General features: G+C 39.3%; 1 protein-coding gene across 2 annotated transcripts in view; it reads right to left on the bottom strand.

Moving 5' to 3' along the window:
- hps3 (HPS3 biogenesis of lysosomal organelles complex 2 subunit 1) overlaps nt 1-20,202 on the bottom strand; it is a 25,063-nt gene extending 4,861 nt beyond the window's left edge. The window contains exons 1-16 of one of the 2 annotated variants that reach the window (XM_079890302.1): nt 20,185-20,202; nt 17,784-18,041; nt 15,901-16,122; nt 14,768-15,061; nt 13,460-13,637; nt 13,276-13,358; nt 12,696-12,882; nt 11,652-11,733; nt 9,497-9,651; nt 9,233-9,334; nt 6,877-6,985; nt 5,391-5,614; nt 5,142-5,319; nt 3,427-3,660; nt 1,967-2,152; nt 1,699-1,893 (exon numbers count right to left, since the gene is read on the bottom strand). In XM_079890302.1, the coding sequence (XP_079746428.1) occupies nt 1,699-1,893; nt 1,967-2,152; nt 3,427-3,660; nt 5,142-5,319; nt 5,391-5,614; nt 6,877-6,985; nt 9,233-9,334; nt 9,497-9,651; nt 11,652-11,733; nt 12,696-12,882; nt 13,276-13,358; nt 13,460-13,637; nt 14,768-15,061; nt 15,901-16,122; nt 17,784-18,012 (2,658 nt within the window). In that variant the 5' untranslated portion in view covers nt 18,013-18,041; nt 20,185-20,202. Of the gene's footprint in view, nt 1-1,698; nt 1,894-1,966; nt 2,153-3,426; nt 3,661-5,141; nt 5,320-5,390; nt 5,615-6,876; nt 6,986-9,232; nt 9,335-9,496; nt 9,652-11,651; nt 11,734-12,695; nt 12,883-13,275; nt 13,359-13,459; nt 13,638-14,767; nt 15,062-15,900; nt 16,123-17,783; nt 18,099-20,184 lie in introns of those variants that run through there. The other variant, XM_079890303.1, reaches the window with a different exon arrangement.
- Between the last annotated feature and the right edge of the window lie 1,422 nt (nt 20,203-21,624).

Below are 21,624 nucleotides of genomic sequence, written 5' to 3' on the forward strand. Positions count from 1 at the left end.
GATTAATTAATTAATCTGATTAAAAAAAAAAACTGTGGTGATAAAAATGGACCTAAGTGAACAATAGGCTTTAAAATGGCTTAAAATACATAATAATGCCTGGTGATTGTTGTTACACTACAGCATGATCAAATCCTTGTTTAATATTGGCCAAACAACATTTAATTCTAAGTCTAATTAATCATTAATATTTGGCCACTTCTGTACCACTGTAATTTCTTGAACAAGAATACATGCACATCCAAACATGCAAACTCAGAACTTTTATTTTGAAATCACAATGAACAGTTTGCATATTTAGAAACATACTGGTGTATTCTCATGTGTTGGTGTAAGTTTATAAGTGATTTACCTCACAAATCTGGTGAAATGGCGCATATTGCGTTACCAGATGAACATTATAAGCTACCCAAACTCACAGCATTAGTAGAGATGGAGTTTGTTAACCGCGCTGCTGAGACACTCCACACATGTACATGATAACAGAGCCACACTTCGCTATGAAACACAAAGCGTGTCAAGACTTTATATGAGTTCCCAAATGCACGTTATTGGAAACCCAAACAAACAGCACATGTGGGTGTTAATGTCAAGATCTGGTTCTCATTATTACCAATATTGTAAACAGTTTTTTACGGCTCAATATTATTCGGGCGACTGTTAAACATTTGTTTCAGAATTTTTTGATGAATAGAAAGTTCAAAGAGTTGGATTGGGCTCATAGATCTGGGAAGCCAAAGGCCCCGATCACACAGAACGCGTTTTTTGCAGTGAGATGAGCCCTTTTTAAATAGGTTTGTATTGACAGGGAGCGTTTTGCGCACTGTTTATGCGCCCCGGGTTTTAACCGCCTGCTGCGCCTTGCGTTTTTGTAGGAACGCTCTGAGCGCCTGGAGTTTAAAGTCCGCGTGAACCGGAAGTTGCAAACGACTTTTCTCCAGTGTTGTGACGTATTTCCCAGTGAAAGGGAATATTGAACAGAGGGCAGGGTTTTACTCTAGTGCTCCTCCTCTCCATCTCTCACTCATAGCAGACTAAGCAGTTTGAGAGGAGTGGTTAAGCGTTTCCCAACCCCAGCCGTCAAACCTACATCATCAGAGAAGGAACGCCATTCCAGACCGGAAGTAACTTTTCAGACTTTGATTAAAGATTACGACGGCAAACATTTTTTTCTGTGTATTAACTTGCACGGATTAATTGTTCACCACAAGACTAGAAATATGCGCTAACAAAGTAAATAGGGTCAATTTTGATTTCAGGTGAAAAAAAAAAAAAAATCAACTGAGCAGAAAAGCTTTTTTCCACTGTCCAATCGAATTTTCCTGAAACCGTTCGACAAAGGAAGGAAGGAACTACTCAGCTAGAGAGGGAGGTGGTGCTGGAAAAGCTGTATAAATATGGTTTTCATGATACTAAATACAAATTAAGCTTCCAATAGAAGACAGTTTGTTTGTGTTAAGGGTTTCTATTCTAATAAAGCGAGATTACTCTGTGGTGTTCCCCAGGGGTCCGTTCTCGGACCCTTATTATTCCTTATATCTTATGTTTTATTATCTATTTATATGTATGTTTGTTACACTGGTCTTCTCTAAACTCTCTTGTGGCCCACTGGGGATCCTTGCACCCCAGTTTGAGCACTCAACGTGTAAACAAAACACCTGCTGTGTTACATTTTGATGGGTAAGTTATCTTGCTCACCAGATCCTCTGCCGTTTTGAGGGCTTTGGCGCCGGAGCGATCTCTGCACGTGATGCGGTCGATATAGACAGACGTGAGACGGAAGAGCAGCTCTTGGATGATGGCTTTATGAGAGGACGCTACTAACAGAGCCTCCCAGAAGTCCACCAGTAACTGAGGACTGCTCTCGACCGCAACGCCATCCTTACACAGCTCCTGAGAGAGAGATTAACACACACGGCTATGAGAATGACACGGACACAAACACTCTCTGACTCTCTGTGTGTACCTGGAAGAAGAGGTCGGCCTCCTCCAGCCGCATCTTTCTGTTCTCGTGCAGCGCCACGACCGCCGCCACCAGCAGCCCCTTGTGTGTGTCGCGCAGGTGCCGGGCCAGTGTGGTGGGCATCACCTCCTTCCCTCGGCCGTGGAGCAGCAGTTTGGGCTCTTCGATGAAGCCGTACACCTGCAGCATCTGCAGACGGCAGAGAATTAACACCTGATTCAGTAACAAAGTCAGGGAAAACAGTGGGCGATATGACCAAAATCTTATTTCACAATATGAGAAATGTTATGTTATATGAGAGTGAGTTTTCTCTGTATTTTAGAGTGACAAAGGCAATTAAACCTCAATTACAATTACATAAACTATGTGAGATTAACATTTCATTCAACGTTTATATTTAACACAATTTTAAATATAGAAATATGAAATGATAGGAAAACTATGTTTTTAAACATGAACTAAAACTGCCGCTAGGTGGCGGCAAGAGTGAGTCATTTAATTATTTGATTTGTTCAAAAGAACTGATTTATTCAAGAACAAAGCCTGTTATTTTATCAATGGGTAATTGAATCATTCGCTCAACTAATTTGTTCAAATGTGGATTCATTCAGGAAGCAAACACCACTATTGATGAATTCGGAACAAAGTGTTGCAGTCAAGACCACCTAAACTGAGACCAAGTCAAGACCAAGACCAGAGAGTATTGAGAATGAGACGAGACTTGGTCTCGAGACCAGTCTCAAGTACTACACCACTATGAGAACTGCACACTAGGATACTACTCGAGTACTCCTGCTACTTTTACCATAACTTTCTATGGAAAAAAAAATGTTTGATAAAGTCGTATCGTATGCAGTTCTGAATTTAGCAAACTTGTTCTGATGTGTTTTTTGCGCCCATATCTTGATTTTTGGAGGGCAAATTAACCATAAAACCATACATTTCCGACCTGCTTTCCATTATTGTGAAGTCAAGTCATCTTCATTTATACAGAGCTTTTAACAATATATGAATTGTTCCAAAGCAGCTTTACAGTGATAATAGGAAATTACAGTAACAGAGCTTTATAGCAGCTCTAGGATAAAGTTATTGTCCAGCTAAAGTTAGTTTTGATTGATTCACTTCCGTTGCAAAGATCATTAACTTAGGGGCCGCTAACACAACACCGTTCTAACAGAAAACCCTTAACGTGTTTAGTGTGTTCAGAGTTTTCAGAGGGATTATGTACAGATCTGGGATAAATAACTAACAATGCTGCATAGTGTCAGCGCAATAATTTTTATATAAAAGTCTAGTTTTATGTTTATAGTAAGCTAGTTTTAATGAAACATTACGGGGACCCCGTGGGACTCACTGTAAGGGAGGTCAGGGACCCCCTCCAGCCTGCCCTCAATTTGAACACTTTCTAAGCCCAGAAAAGCAGCCACACTCCTACATCAACTGATGATTTCCTGCTGAAATACCTCAGCGTGGCGGTCCATCTGCTGGCTGTAAGTGTGCAGGTCCCCCTCCCGCAGGGCCAGGGAGGCGATACACAGGGACAGCGTGATGGACGGGCCCCCGGGGGCCTCCAGCTGTCTCAGGAGGGCGATGGCCCCGACAGGGTCAGCCTTCAGCATGGACGGGCTGCTCACAACATGAGGAAGCTGAGCAGGTTCAGCCACACTAAAGATCTCCAGCACTTTATCAGCCATGTCCTGCAACACACACACACACCATACAGGATGAATGTTACAACAATGTCATCATTATATTACAGGGTTTCTGAAGGTATCTTCAAATTAAATTTTATGCTTTTTAATGCCTTTTTTAATGCCTTTTTTTTTTAATGCCATACATGACACTAACCACAGATAATATATATATATATGTATATATGTATATATATATATATATATATATATATATTATACTTAGTTTTAAATGAGGATTGCAATGTTGTCACAAAGATTTTGTGTAATTTCATTATTCTTAACCAATAATTCATGAAACTAATGTTATAAATTAAAAGGTAAATAAATAAATACATTCTAATAATAATAATAATAATAATAATAATAATAATAATAATAATTGCAAAACTGCAAACAATACAGCTGTTAAATCTGTGTGTTCTTTGAGTTCAACCAAGAGGTCAATCTGTGCATTTTAGATCCACTATTGGTCAAATGTGTTTGTGCAATGCAAATCTGCAGGCCATGATGGAGCGGGAAGTTTAATGTGACCGTAAATTTTGCCTAAATTAATTAATTAAATAAATATTCTAGGTGCAGTACAAGTTGAGCTGAATCGACAACATTTGTGGCAGTATTTTGATAACCACAAAACATCTTTCTGACTCATCCCTCTTATCTTTTATATCAGACTTTTTCAAACTTTTTGATACCCAGAATCCCCAACATGATGATCCTTTTGTGAGGGACTCACTTATTAAATATAACGGCAGCTGTACATTTTGTGTATAAAGATATTTATACTATTAGAAAAATCCAAAGTTTGATATTATAAAGACAATTTATTTACTTACTTTTTTTTAACAATTACATATACCATTTTTAAAGAAATTTCCCCCCAAATTAAATAATTTTATTCTATATTGTCATTATACTAAAGATAATTAAATGTATGCGTAAACTTTGTATTTAGTTGACAGTGTATGTTTTTCTACCTATTGTTAGAATAATGATAGTTGTATATATAGTTATAGTTGTATAAACCTTTAAAATAAAATAAAATCATTTAAAAAAAAATGTATATGACTGTTAAAAACTTGGTTATAGAGTTATAGTTGTATAAACCTTTAAAATAAAATAAAATAAAATAATAAAATAATGTTTTTATATGACTGTTAAAAACTTGGTTATCAATAGAATAAAATAAAATGATTGATTTCAGTCTCAGCAGAATAAAACTGTAATCATATCAAATTCAGACTTTAACAGCCCTAAAAATTATATTTTTGTAAACAAAAATAAAAATTAGAAATGCTTCTCCCTGTTTGAAAGCCCCCGTATCAGATGATTTTTAGGCCATTTTTAGATGATTAAATGTCTATATATGCATTTGCATAACATTTGCATATCATTTGCAATAAGTGAATTGCGTTTTAGCAAATATTTGATGACCACTATAATCAAAAATGTCCATGTGTGAGAGACACAGGTGTTTCCTTCAGTACCTTGCTGAGCTCCTCCATGTTCTCCTCGTAGATCGAATGCTTCAGGAAGAAGAGAAACCCTCTGCCGTAACCGTTCGAGGAGCTGCTCATGGACATATTCCTCTTAATGACATCAGTCACAGTGAGGCCTGACATCTTATAGTACGGAAGAGCCAGATGATAGTCCTTCTTATCAAACCTGCGAATGAAACATGAGATCAGAGTCTGACACAGGTAATGCCTGATGCCATGAGAGGGCGCGCGGCTGACCTGCTGAAGCAGTCTCCTAAGTGAGCGCAGCTCTCCTGGAAGGCCTGCTGCAGCTGCGCTCTTCTCTCCGCAGGCTCGGGGTCAGGGTCGGGGTCGGGCTCGGGGTCGGGGTCATCATGCTGCAGGAGCAGGGCCGTGCGCAGGAGCAGGTGACCTTCACTCAGCAGGTGAACGCAGCTCTGAGACGACGGGCTCGACTGCTCGTATCTCCTGCTGTATTCCACCTTATGGAAACAAGGAGGAACGTTTACATGCGGCATGTGGGAAACATGGACCCTATGAAATCTAGATTCTGGATTCAGTTTAATTTTATAAATAAAATTTTACTGATAAAAAGCATATATGATTAATTGAAATCATGAAACTCATACAATTTAACACCAATTTATTAAAGTAATAAAAAGGACATTTTTAGGGTCCTTTGAATTTTTTTTTTTCAAATTCAGCTTATTTTCCCTAAATTTCCTGTTTTTTGTTTTGTTTTTTAATTCTGTTTTAATTGTTTAATTTAATGTTAATAATCAAAAAACATATCTAATGAATGGAATTCATAAAACTTTAACAATTTAATAATTTTGTAAAATTTGTACAATAATAGGGCCCTAAGAATTTTTTTCAGAAATTCTGTCGTCTTTTAAACTTTCTCTGGATTTATGATTTAATACAAAAGTATTCATAACATAAAACATTAACACTTTAATTAATCTTTTAAAATATAAACCAAATGAACATTTAACGATTACTTGTATTTTTTGGCAAACACAGTGATGCACAACATTTCCTATTAGAATATGAAATTCCTTAAACTATTATGAGTTTTATTATTTACTTATTTAATTATGTATTCAATCAGCAGTGGGGGCCTGTCCACATGATGGGGGAGGAGAGAGAGTAACCCAATCAGCAGTATTGGCTGATGTCTTTGTTTGGGTTGATTTCGAATATCAAGTGTTCAGCAACGATTAAAAAAAAAAAAAATTAACAAAAAAAAAAGTACACACTGCACCTTTAATTTGGTTTGATGTAAGCTAATTAGCCTTAATAAAGGATTTTCTGCATGTGAGTGAAATGAAGTATGGTAACCCATACTCGGAATTTGTCCTCTGCATTTAACCCATCCAAGTAGTGAACACACACACACTGCAAACCGTGACACACACTCCCGGAGCAGTGGGCAGCCTTTAGCTGTGGCGCCCGGGGAGAGATTGGGGGTTAGGTGCCTTGCTCAAGGGTAAACCTCTGGGTTACCGGTCCGACTCGCAAACCATTAGCCCACGACTGACACACGTGCCCATGTGTAAATTCTGTGCCATTAGTGGCAGTAAACGATTAGCATAATCGATTTCAGATATGCCCATTCATAACTGTTGTTGGACGCTTTACATGTCAATCAGAATAAGAATAAGAATAAGATATAAACGCCTCAACAATAGCCTGGCTCTAAAAGAGTTTGTGATAATCGAATCACTATGTGAAGCTCCAGTACTATTTCTCTGTAGAGCTGCAGTGTGGACACAGAAGTGATGACGTAGAGGTTCCAGCCATGACCGCTGTCCGTCGGCTCTGTGGGTTTGGAGATGGAGATCTTCCTGGATCTGAGGAACACAGAAGACAGTGATAACAGTCAGAGGTCCTAACTGCACAGTTGCATTTACTGCTTGCGTTTCCTTAAGTTAAGGTGCCGCCACATTTACTATTGTTTTTGATCAATAGGAATCAACAACCATCTGGAATTATGTGTAAGGACTAAAGATTTTCCTATGCTCATTTCGCAGTTGGTCATGCAAATGTGACGCACTGACCAACAGAAAGCCGCTTGGTTTAAAAGTGATTTCTGTTAAACTGTGCTTCATACTTTACTAATGACAATAGACAATTGACCAGTTTTGGCCACAAAAGATTAATGAATTTCAATGAAATTTTCACTAATGTGACTGCACCTTTTGTCAGTATTCTAGGTCATTGAACAAATAATACTAATAAAACACACTTAAAGGGGTCATGATGCATTTTATTTTATTTTATATATATATAACATTCTTCAAGCTTCACTTATAATGTTTATACATATATATTTATGTATGTGCGGAAAAACAATTCTTTTCAACCTTCATTCTGAGCCTCTGTCTGAAATGATCAGTTTTTAAGGCGCGGCTCCTTTAAGGCTAGTCAGAAAACGGCCACTGTTATAATTGGCTAACGTCACTGCATAGGAAACAGTCTCAACGCTCACTGGCTATTGCACGCGAGTAAGTGTTTTGAGAACATTATCCATGTAAAACCCCCATTTGCATTATGAAATCATTTAATTATGGTTTGTAATGCAGCTGCTGTCAGATGCAATATAGTCGCTGCTTTCTCTGCGAACTCTCCATCACACTGTGCCTCGATTAAAAACAAAATGCTCCGAACAAACATATAATCCTCTGATGTGAACCGGGACACCATTAAAATAAACCAAGTCTGTATAGAGACGCAAACACGCTGTTTAAACTGAGCGCGCATCTGTATACTGTATCAGTGTAGACAGCGTCAATGATTATAATAGGTTTTATTTGCTTTTGACTTTTTAGGGTTAGGGTTATATGGTCTCACATCCAGTGTAGACACGTCAGTCAGCCGTTAAGTGACGCCAGTGGGCGGAGTCTATGCTGCGATGATGTATCACTATGCAAATGTATTTTCGTGTGTTGCGCCACAGATCCCGCAATATCAAAACAAGCCATTTTTGGAGCTTTATTAAATAAATGATTTGTTTATATAGTGGAGCGGCTAAGTGCTTATGTTTGGCAGAATCGTTCAGTTTATGATACAAGCGTGAAAATTGGCATGAGCAGTCTCCATGGGTCACTTGACAAGAAAATTGTCCGAGCCACTTGAAATTTCAAGATGGCGGCCAATTTTTCAAGATGGCCGACACCTTAGTGGAGCAGTTAAGTGATATAGTGGTTTATTTGGTGATACAAGCATGAAAATTGGCATGAGCAGTGTCTGTGGGTCACTTGACAATAAGCCACCTACAGCTACTTGAAATTTCAAGATGGAGGCCATTTTTCAAGATGGCCACCACCTTAGTGGAGCAATTAGGCTTAAGAAATCATTTAGTTGGTGATACCAGCATGAAAATTGCCATGAGCCTAATTGCTCCACTAAGGTGGTGGCCATCTTGAAAAATAGCCGCCATCTTGAAATTTCAAGTAGCTGTGGGTGGCTTATTGTCTAGTGACCATCAGAGACTGCTCATGCCAATTTTCATGCTTGTATCACCAAATAAACCACTATATCACTTAACTGCTCCACTAAGGTGTCGGCCATCTTGAAAAATGAAAAATCTTGAAATTTCAAGTGGCTCGGACAATTTTCTTGTCAAGTGACCCATGGAGACTGATCATGCCAATTTTCACGCTTGTATCATAAACTGAACGATTATATCACTTAGCCGCTCCACTAATAATGAGGTGGATGTTTTAAGCTATATAAATCTTGCAGGGTGTTTTAATAGTATAAAGACCACTTCTATATCAAAAGATCAAGGCACATTTGATTTCTAATGTCATGACCCCTTTAAATGGAGGGACAACGAATTACTTGTTAATTTGCCAGACTGAAAGGGATTGTGGGATTAGTACAGCTGTGGTTGGTTAAATTCAGCTATATAGTGTTAAAGTGTTCTCTACATAAGAGGAAGTCATGAACCATACTGAGAGGTTCTTGTCTCGTCTGAACAAAACTGAGATGTTATGAGGGACTGCATGCAGGGAACACTCACAGTGGGTTAGGAGGAGTTTTAGGGCTCGTTTCAGAGCGGCCCACTGTTAGGATCATGCTACTCGCTAACTTACAGGAAGGACCTGGACAGAAGGCTTTCCAGAGTCGGCGTTGAGGACGGCTCTAGACCTACAGCTACTAAAATGCCTGTCAGGGCCCTGAGTTCCCTCGATTCACTACAATAAGAGTTACAGGCCGTGTTTACTCAGTGCACTACCATTCATCTACAAACCAAACAGCAACGTCATACTGAAAGAATCAGGCAGTCAAAACGTAAGTTCATGCACTCTGAAATGTGTACTCAGGATATAAAGGTGATCATGAACAAGCACACGTACGTGTTTTTGCGGGCTGATCTCTCGATGTCCTCTTTGCTGTCCACGTCTGCTGCTGTCAGGAGAACAATGTGGTTCCCATCCTGACAGAGAACCTTGAGTCCGATGAAGAGCTGGATCCGCAGAGCGCACACCTCCATCGTGGAGGGTGGACAGGCCTGATGGGACAGCGCTCACATGTTCAGACAACTAGTTCTGAAGTCAGTATGAGTGGTTTGCATGGCCTTGATTCAAGAGTTGCTTCTAAGAACGGTGAGGAACTCTTACTGTTATACTTTAACTTGAGCTTGTTTCGGCACGATTACTGGTAGAATGCGTGCACATGTCTATTCCCTGCCTACCAGTTTCTCTCTGTATCTGGCCAAGCGCACTATTTGAGAGGCGTAAACACACGTTTTTTGAGGGAATGCGCGTGACGTCACCGTCGGCCGGAGTGACTGCGCTCACACACACTGAGTGGCAGAAACACTGAGCGACAGCATTGGTTTTCAGCGTGAATGCCGTGAAAAACATAGCCTGGAAATCCAGACCTAAATCTAAAAGATTAATGGTCTGGCGTCGACTAATGAAGATCGCCCAGCTCGAGGGGCGGCACCAAGCAGGCGTTTGAAAATCTCACTGCACACAATTGGATAACACCACGACCAATCACAACAAGCCCCATACGCTTAACTACCAGCGGTAGATTAGACTCTTGCCGTATCCGGTCGGCAAAACAGCAAAAACACCCTTCTTGCAAAGGAAGGATTCGAGTGGCGTCTTCTGTTCCTCTTTTAGATAAAAAGCCAAGTCTAACTCGTTCATTGTAGCGGACAAAGCTGTTTCAAACAACTGGTGTTCATCCAGAGCCATCTTGCAATGTTTAGTAATGACTTCGACGTCACAGCGCTGTCGTCATCTCGCCTCTGGCCCGCCTATATCAGATAACCCGATGTGATTGGTGCAGCTCGGATACAAGGGCATATTTAATGAGCATCATTACTCGACACCAGAGTAACTCGCTGAGCAAATTCAGTTTGTGCTCTCGCGAGAACTCTGGATTACCAGGGTAGGATCCAGGCAATGAAAGGTGAATTTGCAGTTATCATTTTGTCTCGATATGTTGAATTTTGGAGTAAGATTATACCCTATGTTGTATTGTTATATATTGTATTGACAACTCCTCAATTCAATATTTACCATCTTATATTCTGCATAATTGGACGTTTTTAAATAAACTATACAAGTTTTAGGGCTGGATGATATGATGATATATATAACATTGATATAAGTGATCACATGGATTTAGACCTATATTGTGTTTATATAAAACGTTCACAGGCAAATTTGCTTTATTTATTTCCCCGGCGTCGAAATCAGGCACATGTAAATGTCAGGAAACACGATTGTTAATATCACTGGATCACTGGATCTTTGGTAAGTTGTGAGGAACACTATATCGAGTCCAACCTTTAATTTAAACTGATAATCGTTTGTTTTACTGGCGTTTTCACAGTTTCCCCGGTTAACTCCAGTCACACAGCAGCTCTTCTGCCACTCAGTCCGGCTGAGGGAGCGTGATCCGGCGGGAATGTGACATCAATGCAAAACCTCTACAGAAGTTAGAAATATCTGATCATTCTCCATGTGGTCGCTTACATCTCATACTGTCTGTAAACTTTTGTGTCACCAAGCATGTGCTTGGTGACGCATTTGTATTACAATGCAAAGAGCTCCATTATCAGTCACACAGCAGAAAAAGAAACCGTATCCGTACTGGCTGGGTCGGATCGGCACAGAATCAAATAATTATGCAATGAGATTGGTTTGGCCCGACGGTGGACAAGTGGCTTTGGCGTCTTGCTATGTGTTTCCGGGCCTCAAAAAGACCGTGCAATTGGGAATTTTAAGTAATGTGACCACACTGTCGAGATATGACTTAAGTCCCTCCTTCTGAGTAGGTTTACGGGATATTTTCAGCCATTTTGTCTGATCTGGCAGTTGAAAATCTGACGTAAAGTAATAGCACACAAGCCACATGATGTATCATTCAAGTTCGAAGCACAAACGGTGCAAGACTTCCACTGAGGGGTTTTAATAGCAGCACTGAGTTTAAAGACTGTCAGGGAAAAAAGAGAAAATATACAAAAACAGGGAAACCCATGATGACTTGTGTTACCTTCATGGTGGTGTCGATGTATGGGTCATCGACCCGAGCCGCTACCGCACTGCACCTGACGGTGAAACACTGGAGAGCATTCCTACAGTAAACATAACCACAAACGATTAAGACCAACTTCTCTGTTTTATGCTAAAAGTTGGCATGAAATGGAAATTCACCTCATCTATCTTCTACATGCATGATATTATGAATGACTCTTTTTTTTTTTTGGCCTTGTAATTTTACATTTAAAATGTCATAACTTCATCTTTCGGTGACAGGACAGACTTCTCTCTATTAACATATGCCGGACTTCTCTAATCATTTTGTCTGCATAAACCCTCCTCATTTTTACAATCAACTGAACGCTTGCATTAAAGTCTTCTTGAGATTTAAGTTGCGCTGGTCTTTTCTTCCCTATTGTGCCGTATATCTGAGTGAAACGCTTCAGGAAAAAGAACAAATGTGGTATGCTATTGGCTGATCTCATGTGATTGACAGGTTATAGCCCCGTCCTCGTCATCAGAGAAGAGAAGAGATGCTGCAAGAGGAACTTATTCTGATTCAAGATTACCAGGAACATGAATTTAAAACTATAATGATGTGCACAGATAAATCATTTATAATAAATACTGCAATATCCCATAAAAAAAAAAAAAAAGAACTGTCAGTTTTGACTTCATAGTGACTTTAAGATTTGCCTTCATTCAATCAACAACAGATAAATCGAAACAAGTTCCAATCCTACATGGTTTTCTTTTTTGATAACCCGTTTTGCTCAGATGTATATCACAATATGGTAGAAAAGATCTGTCATTACTTCCATTACACTGAGAAATTAATGTTGTGTATACTGCTCTTTAGTACAAATATATAAATATAAACGGCAACATTTGACCAATCACAGTGAGCTATGGAACAATACATAAGACAAAATAAGAGCGTGAAAAACCTCACCATGTACTGTATCACAGCAGACAAAGACAGCAATTATTAACCTTAGTTTATCAGTCAAGAAGAGCCGTATGTGTACGGTGAACAGCGGGAATGTGTCCGCCCTACCTGGTGATGATGTAGAGGAACTGGTCACTAAGCACAGCCTGGTGGGTCTTTTCTGGGTACTGGTAGGTAGACACGAGCTCCACGGCGTCCTTCACGCTGTACATGTAGCCGGTGTTCGGCAACGAGAAGAAAACAAACATACAAGTAGGTTCCCCAACTTTGGAGATGGAGGCTTCTTCCTGTTTACCTGTGTACCAGAGAGAGGTGTGAGTGAACGAAGCACAAAGTGAATAAAATGAACGAAGTGAACGAAGCACTATTTTAAGGATCTAAGCACATGGTCTAAAGCGCAGGGTGCAAGGGCACTTAGTACGTGTGTCCGAATCCACTTTTACTTGTGCAATCCGAATCGAAAAGTCCGAATCCACTTTTGCAAGTGCACTTAGCACGTGTCCGAATCTTACTTTTGTTTAGTTTAACCACGGGAAAAATGGTCGGCGCTCCCGGTGCATGGTCTAAAAGTGTTGTCACTATTCTCTTAATGAGTAATGGGTGTGTTTTGGGCGTTAGGTGGAATAAACCAATCAGAGTCTCATCTTCTATTCCCTTTAAAAGCCAGTTGCCCTCGCCAACAACTTACCAGTAAACATGGGGTGGAGCTGTAGGGAATGCAAATGTGTCTCCTCAACACTGCAACCTTGGAAGAAATCAGGCGCAAACCTCCTAGACAGGGCAAAGTAGAGAAGTGACGTCTGACAAACACACACACGTACACACACACCACATTCAGGAAGCAGCTCATTTTCCTAAGCTCTTCATTATACCTGAATAAGATGTAAACCACGCTCATGTCTCCTCTGCTCTCCGCCTCCATACCAGTCCACTCCAGAACCAGAGAGATGCCACACTCCTGGGCTTCATTACCCAACATCTCCTGATGCTTCGGGAACAGAAAGAAGTCCTCTTGCTCATGGAGGGGGCTGAATCCATCTTTTTTCATCTCTAGAAAAAAAATATATATAAAAAGTTAGGAAATAACACTGTTGCAACTCGTTTCCCAAAAGCATTGCAAGCCAAAGTAATTCGTAGAGATCATCAGTGTCAGTGGTTTCTACTGTCTAGATAAGGCCAAAGTATATATATATATTTTTTTTTTTTAAATGCAAAACATACTTTGGGCTTTAACTCATCCTTCCCTCGGGTCATTTTGACCTGGAAAATATTTGTGATAAAATTAAAAAAATTTAGTGTTCATCAGAGGGGTCCAAGACCCCAGGACTTTTGTCGCACTTGAACCATGAATACACAAAAAGAAAATGTAATGGATTCGAGGAGTTTTGTGGTTGAAATTTAAGAAAGAAACAAACCCTTCCCTCACGGGTCAATTTGACCCCCATAGGAATGAATGGAATGCGAGGAATGCTTCAGTTCACATTGAAAACCCTAAAAATGCTAAAAATTCAAACTAAAAATGCTAAAACTTTACCAAAAAATTATTTTATAATGTCTACATGTGTATCTGAACGCATACTTAAGTCAACTGGCTTTAGGACCCAGCGGAACAGCTCATTAACTCCATATAGAGCTATAAGCCCATCTAGTGGATAGAGTCATGAAATATCATGTTATTTTATTTTTCTTTCAAAAGAGGTCGGCAAAGACACCCAATGTAGGATATTTTGAGCTGAATTAAAAGGTTTAGGCATGAAATTGTGAGTTATTTTGAATTTAAGTTGAAATAATGTGAGGAATGTGCTTAAATTACTAAATTACTATTTATTTATTTATTTATTATTAATTGATCAAATGAATAAAAAGGTAAATAAAAAAATAAAAAATAAAAAATAAAAATAAAAATCACATTAAGAAATATTATCAAAATGAAATAAAAAAAGCTTTCTGAAAAAAAAAAAAAAAAAACACATCTGTAACACATCTTTCCCGCGCGGGAAAGATGTGTTACAGAGCGCGAGGGAAGGATGAAGGTTAGGTTTATGATGCATATGAGAAGTACATTTAATTTAAGTTGTTTTTTGCCATTTTTCTTAAGACTTTATTAGATAGTACAGTGAAAAAAAAGGAAGCAATGGGAGAGGAGAGGGGGGAACTGTTCATACTAGCTCTGATAATACCTGCATCTTCATCTAAGCTGGTTTCAGTCATGATATCTTCTGGCAGCAGTGAGTGTTGCTCTGCTGTGTTGTCCTGGCTGCTCTTCTGCCGCGGGGTGAGCTTCACCACCAGGACCTCCAGCTCCGTTTGAAGGGCCACGTATCCCGCACAGAAGGCCACCTGAGACGGGCTCCAGCCCTGGATGTGAAGGATGAGGACCCTCTCGAAGTCCAGCGCAGAGAACTGCTCGCTCAGCGTCTGCCGCTTCAGACTGAAGACCACCAGACTCTTGGCACAGCCCACTAGAAGATCACCTAAAGCAACAGTTACATGCATCTCAGGTAAATGTGCAGAGTGAACTGTGAGTAAACCATTGGTAGGTCAACTCCCTTGTGTATGTTCCCTAAGCCTTCTTCGAATGTGGCCTATAAATGCATCCTTCTTTTCCTGGGAGGATTGAACGAATGGATCCTTCACAGTCTAGCCCATCCCAAGAGTCATTGGGCACCGGTGATGATTGAATTTGTTTTTTTATTTTTTGAGAAAATGCCAGATTACACTCCTTATTGTAAGTATTGCTGGGTCAGGAATCGACAATAAAGACTGCACAGCAACTGTTTTATTTGAATTATTTATTACTTTTTTGTTGTGGGGCCAGTCAAAATGTTAACCACTGGCCCAACTGGGACAGTAAAAAAAATCCTTAGCGTCGAATATCTAACCATACAATTTTTTTTTTTAAATGGTTCAATTTCTTTTAAAAGCTGTTCAAATATTGATGCCTAATAAATATGTGATTTTATATATAATTTATACTCTTTATTATATACAGAAATGGACCATGGTGAACATATTTAGGCAGGTTGTGAATCCTGTTTAGTTTTCAGACAGTTGAATATAACTTTCAAAAGCTCAGTGCGACCTTGGAAGGACGCAGCCTCTGAATTGGGACACAGCTTGAGAGTCCATAAGCAGCCTGACATGTTGACTTCTGGTGTGAGTTTGGGGGGACGTCCCATTTGTCTGAACTTCTTCAATGTATTTGTAATGTTATACTTGTCTGAAGTGTTAAGCCCAGGTGTTTAGGCTATGGATAGAGCATCGTAGTGTGGAACTCCATACTAAAGCGAGTTGATTGTGTTTGTGTTCTCACCGGTAACACTGCAGCATGCCATACAGAGCGGCGGCTCAAACAGAGGGATTTCGATGATCTCCATCTGCTCTTTGGGAGCGCCGCGGAAGGACGAGCCCCGCAGGAGGTGACCCAACAGACGCACCCCGACGCGAGTCTTCTCGACAGCCTGGTACCTCCAGTTAGTGTAGGCCCGGAGATAAGTGGCCTTGTTCTTCTCTTCAATAGTGACTAGATAGTCCCCTGAGAACAAAAACAGACCAACACCACTGACTCAAAAAACATACATGACTGCAGACTTACTGTAGAAAAGAGTACATTTGGACATTATCTGTACCATGGGAATCACACAAGTTTTTAATATTGTAATGTGATAGTTTTCCAATGGTATTATTATAAATGAACGAATAATCAGTAACATCTATTACCATCATGGCGCCCCTTGTGAAAAAAGAAGTGCACTTAATTTTATTTAATGTGCAATTGCATTGAACTTCAAATCTTAAAGTTTTAAACAACTGCACTTAGAGGCAATGTAATGTTAATCAAATAAAATGCAACTTAACACACTTAAGTACACTTTTAAAAAGTGCACTTTGTAATAATGTCACATTAAGCTTTTACTTGAAATCATGTTTGTCCCGTGGTAAAGATGTACACTTATTTTGATGTGTTGACTAACATGCTAAAGCACATGTAAAGAACTTGTTTATAATTATGTAGAGTGTGTTTTTGTATTACATTTAAAGTTAACATGTTTTAAATGTACTAAACTACAACTTCATCATGACAAAGGTGTGTATACATTTAATTGCATGAAATACAACTTTCAATAAAAATTACATTTTGACTTGCACCCATATGAACATTTTGGCCGATACCGATAACCGATAATTCTTAATATTTAAAAAGCTGATAACCAATATATTGGCACTGCAGATAAATCTAAATTCAAAATTGTATGTAATTTTTGAGAGCCTGATTACAAAAACAAAAGTCTCATCATTAAAAGCCACATCCCAAGCACACAATTACAGTGTTCTTGTAATTTTACGTACAGTAGCTTAGGCTATATGACAGACTTGCACTTCACATGTTGCACTGAACTGTATTTTCCTTTTTGAAGTGATTCCAATCATATTTCAAGCAGTTCATAACCATCATGGTGAACAGTGCAAATCTGAAGTGTCTCAGCTGAAGGAAATAATACATTATTTATCGGCTCTAATATATCGGCCAAATCTTCTTGTCGGGCCGATAACGCTGAAATGTATATCATGCATCCCTAATAACATTAAAGTAGATTTTAGTGTATCATAAATTATTGTCAGTACATTAAGCAGTATACACTTCAATTAACCATTCCTCAACTTAAGTGGCTCACTTAAGTTCAGCTAAAGTCAAGTCACCTTTATTTATATAGCGCTTTTTACAATACAGATTGTTTCAAAGCAGCTTTACAGAGATAACAGGAAAATAATGTAACAAAGTTTGTTTCTAGAAGAAAATAGCATCATAGTCCAGCTTAAGTAAGTTCAGTGATGGTTCATTTTTTATGTAAAAAAGTTATTAATTTATAAAGTCGCTCTGGAGAAAACAGTGATATCGTCCAGCTCAGTTCAGTTCTCATATAATAGTGTCAATGCAGGCAGTAATCAATAATATTTTTGAATATTAAATGTTAAGCCAAAAGCCAAAGGCTAAATATAAACATAATTTTTCACTAAATCGCAAATAACATGCAATGTTAATTAAGAGTCCAAAAACATTGGTCAGTTTTCAGTGTGTTCTGTAATGAGTACTCTCTTTTTAAAATCATGCTACAAAGTGTACTTCTTTTCCACAGGGGACCACGGTACTGTAAAAAGACTAGAGATGATGTTGCAGTGCAGTGAGTGACTGACCCACAGTGCTGTGTCGGATGCTGAGCACCGAGCCCACGCTGTTGAAGCGGCAGATGAGCGGACACCCCCCCTCCTCCTCCCGGTCCCGGAGACTGTACGCCTCGATCCTGCAGCCTCCGGCGCTCACCACGAACAGCGCCCCGCCGCCGCAGCACACAAGCTCGGGCTCCTGCTCCGCCGGCACGATGCGCTGCGACGCGAACGGGTGGCAGTTATAGACGTGAACCATTTCTGCGGCGCGGACTGTGCTCTACATGCCTGTGGATCACGGAAGAGTGGTGTAAACATTGACGATTCGCATGACACGGGATTGAAAGTGGGCGTGGTTTAGCGGCCCGAAAGCTGTCTCTAATTGGTCCGATACGATGGGACTAAATGATTATTCTGCTATTTTAACTACTTAATGTGTATTTTCAATTCATATACGATTTATGTTTCTCTGTCCTTATTCAGGTAATAATAAATTGTTTACACCCCTGCTGAAGCGACATATAGACGTTAGCGTGGTCACGGGAAAGCTGTTACTTTTCTCATCGCTGTTTAGAGCGGACCAATCACAGTAGAGAACTAGAGTTTTTAAAGCTCCTTTTATAGAGATTGATGCTGCGGGTTTTAATTTGTGTGCCAGAAACCAATAACTAATGTTACAAGATTTAAACAATTATATGTGGTCATGTTCAAATGTTTTAAGCAGGACAAAAAAATCCTACAGAGATTTGAATGCGTCACAATGGAGGACTCGGCTTCCTGAGCCGCTAAGCGCCTCCTGTGGAGGAAACGCAAATATCACACAATCTTTACATTGAACATTCACCGCACTATGCTGGATGTGTTTAATAGTCTGATCAATATCACATGCCTCACAGTCTTGTGACGGTCAGCACAAAATCATTAACAACGTGAGCTGTCAGTTCACTCCGAAAATCAGTTTATGAATTGATATATTTAGTCAAAACAAACAGTCGAGGAAAACTGGTGTGTGAATCTGTAAAGAGTGGTCAAATGTACTGACTTCCTGGAAAATAAAAAACAGCAATATAATGGCATGAAGTTGCTGACCATTGGTTTTTATATCTGTCTATCAAAGAACTTGGGTTATGATTGGTTTCTTTCATTGTTTATTATTTTACTGATTAGGCCTATTACTTTTATTTCATCATTTTGTTATACTCAGGACAGTTTTACTCTCAACTCTCTTACCTGCAAACTTATCTGTGTGCAAATGTACTAATTGTGCACACCAAATATTAATTAGGCTATATTAATTAATTCATTATTCATTTGGTTAATAAAATTTTATTGATAAAAACTGTTCATTGCATTATATTTGAAAACATCCTCATTTTAATGTTCAATTTATGTTCTAAAAAATCTGAAGGCCATCATCATTTTGACAGATTACATTGAGGGTGATCTATTGCAGTGGTTCCCAATCCTGGTCCTGGGGACCCACAGCTCTACACATTTTATATGTCTCCTTTATCTGACACACCCAGTTCAGTTCAGAGCTCTTTCCTAACGTGATGATGATCTGAATCAGGTGTGTTAAATGAGGGAGACATACAAACTGTGCAGAGCTGTGGGTCCCCAGGACCAGGATTGAGAACCACTGATCTATTGTACCTGTAACTAGTAACTGTAATTCCCACCCCTGTCCAGTGTGGCAGCAGAGCTGGAGTTCAGGCTCCAGAATAAAAATAAAACTGACACATGAACCCAGTTTAAGTCCATTTTATAATAATAAAGTTATAATACTTATACTTACATAATTAATTTTCTAATCCAGTTAATTTGTTTTAAATGGTGGCTGTCATCAAAACTTGACGGATTCACTCAAAAATACATTAAATATTAAAGAACATTAAATATATATATCAGGGACGGATTATGACTTGAAACGTCTATGAAAAGGCCCTGGGGCCAATTATCTCCAAAGGTAAGTTTGTGAATAAAAGTTCAAATAAAAAAGGTAAACAGGTCAATTTAGCGTCAAGGGAATTATGAATTAATTTAATTAATTTGTGCAATGTCATTTGAACGGGCCGTAACGATCAGCTCTGCAGCAGATTAATATTCAAACTATAGTGAAAACACGATTTATTAGCACGGTAACAGATTAGCAGTTTAAGACATTAAATTCGTAAGCACAAAACACAAGAACACTTCTCTTTGAATACAAACAAGACTTAATTGATTATTCTAACACATAAAACTAATATCTGACACAAACCACACATTCATATGAGTTGCAGAAATAAAGAAAGTGAGGAAATAATGAGTTTTAAGAGTGAGATGATGAAATCCCAAGTTTCTAGCAACATATGCACTTATAAGACATGACCTGAACGAACCATCAATCATTAATTTAACTATTTTATCGTTTATTAGGTAGGGTTATTACATTTTATATCAATGCACCAGTTCAGCTAAGAGTCTGGAGGCTACTTGTGTTTGCGTTCCTTTGGTGATTTCGGAAGATGTGGTTCACTGGAAATAGAGTCATCAGTGTCCCAATGTGTAGAAAGCCAGGGTCCTTAATTCATGTACACAATATACTGGTTCACGACCTAGGTGCTCCATGCTCCCTGGTTCTGCGTTTCTTGGTTTTGTCACATGGACTTTTATTTTGAAGTGTATTTTCTGTTCCCCTTGTTCCAGTGTTTCCCTTTTCATTTTTAGTTCCTGTTTGCCTATAGTAATTAATCAGTCTCACCTGTGCCTTGTTAAACTCTTTTAGTACGCCTCCTCCTCCTCACCCAGGATGTTTCTAGAGTTTTTAGACTTTGCTTATCAGACACATTACCCTGACAGTGCTTTGATTTACTTATTTTACGCCAGACTCAATGAACAGTTATTGATTAACAGTTAACATTGATTCTGTCAATGAGCGTTTCCTCCTTCACTGTGGTCCTTGGACCCAGCACATGATCCCACTACCACGCCAAAGCCTTCTCATATCATGGCCGCCATGCCAGAGTTTTCCTGTGTTCCCCCTGTCCTGGCCAAGGAGGCTATCACTGAACTTTCTATTCTCCCTGTTGTGGCCATGGAGGTCGTTCCTGAACTTTTCCTCTTCTCCACGGTGGTGGTCTCCAGCTCCACCTGCTCCATCTTGGTGGTCTTGTCTCGTCCGTTGGTTATCATTGTAAAACATTGCAGTTTCTGGGCTAAGAAACACAGAATTCAGTGAGCTTGTTCTTTAGAGATTGACAACCTTAGTCAAGTCAAGTCAAGTCAAGTCATCTTCATTTATATAGCGCTTTTAACAATGTAGATTGTTCCAAAGCAGCTTTACAGTGATAATAGGAAATTAAAGTAAAGTGTTTTGTCTTTACAGCAGCTCTAGAATAAAGTTATTGTCCAGCTAAAGTTAGTTTGATTGATTCACTTCAGTCGCAGCGATCATTAGTTATGAACTTAGGGGCCGCTAACATGACACCGTTTTAACAGAAAACTCTTAAGTTCTTTCTGCGCAAACTTCAAAAACGCAAACCTGTGAGAACGCTGATGGCGTGCACATGCGTATAACGAGTTCAGTCTATAGGTATACGTGTTTGAATATATGTGCACAGGCGTGTAGTCCTTCCCTACAAACCAACCCTCAACATACTGGCCTTAAAATGAATAATTAATAATACAGAATTTTTATCGCTTCCGCGTAGCCACGCGAACCGGAATTATCCCGACAACGCTTTATCTGTAGAGAGGTAAAGGGAGGAGAGGGAGGCCTTCACAGGGGAGAGACTAGTGGACACTTAAGGACTGCGTTGTCGTCACTACTGTTAGCTACTGTTTTAAATAAATACCTAGGCTTATGTTTATTTTCTTCTAATAGGGTTGA

Source organism: Squalius cephalus (genome assembly GCF_949319135.1).
Source record: "Squalius cephalus genome assembly, chromosome: 13".
Lineage (NCBI taxonomy): Eukaryota > Metazoa > Chordata > Actinopteri > Cypriniformes > Leuciscidae > Squalius > Squalius cephalus.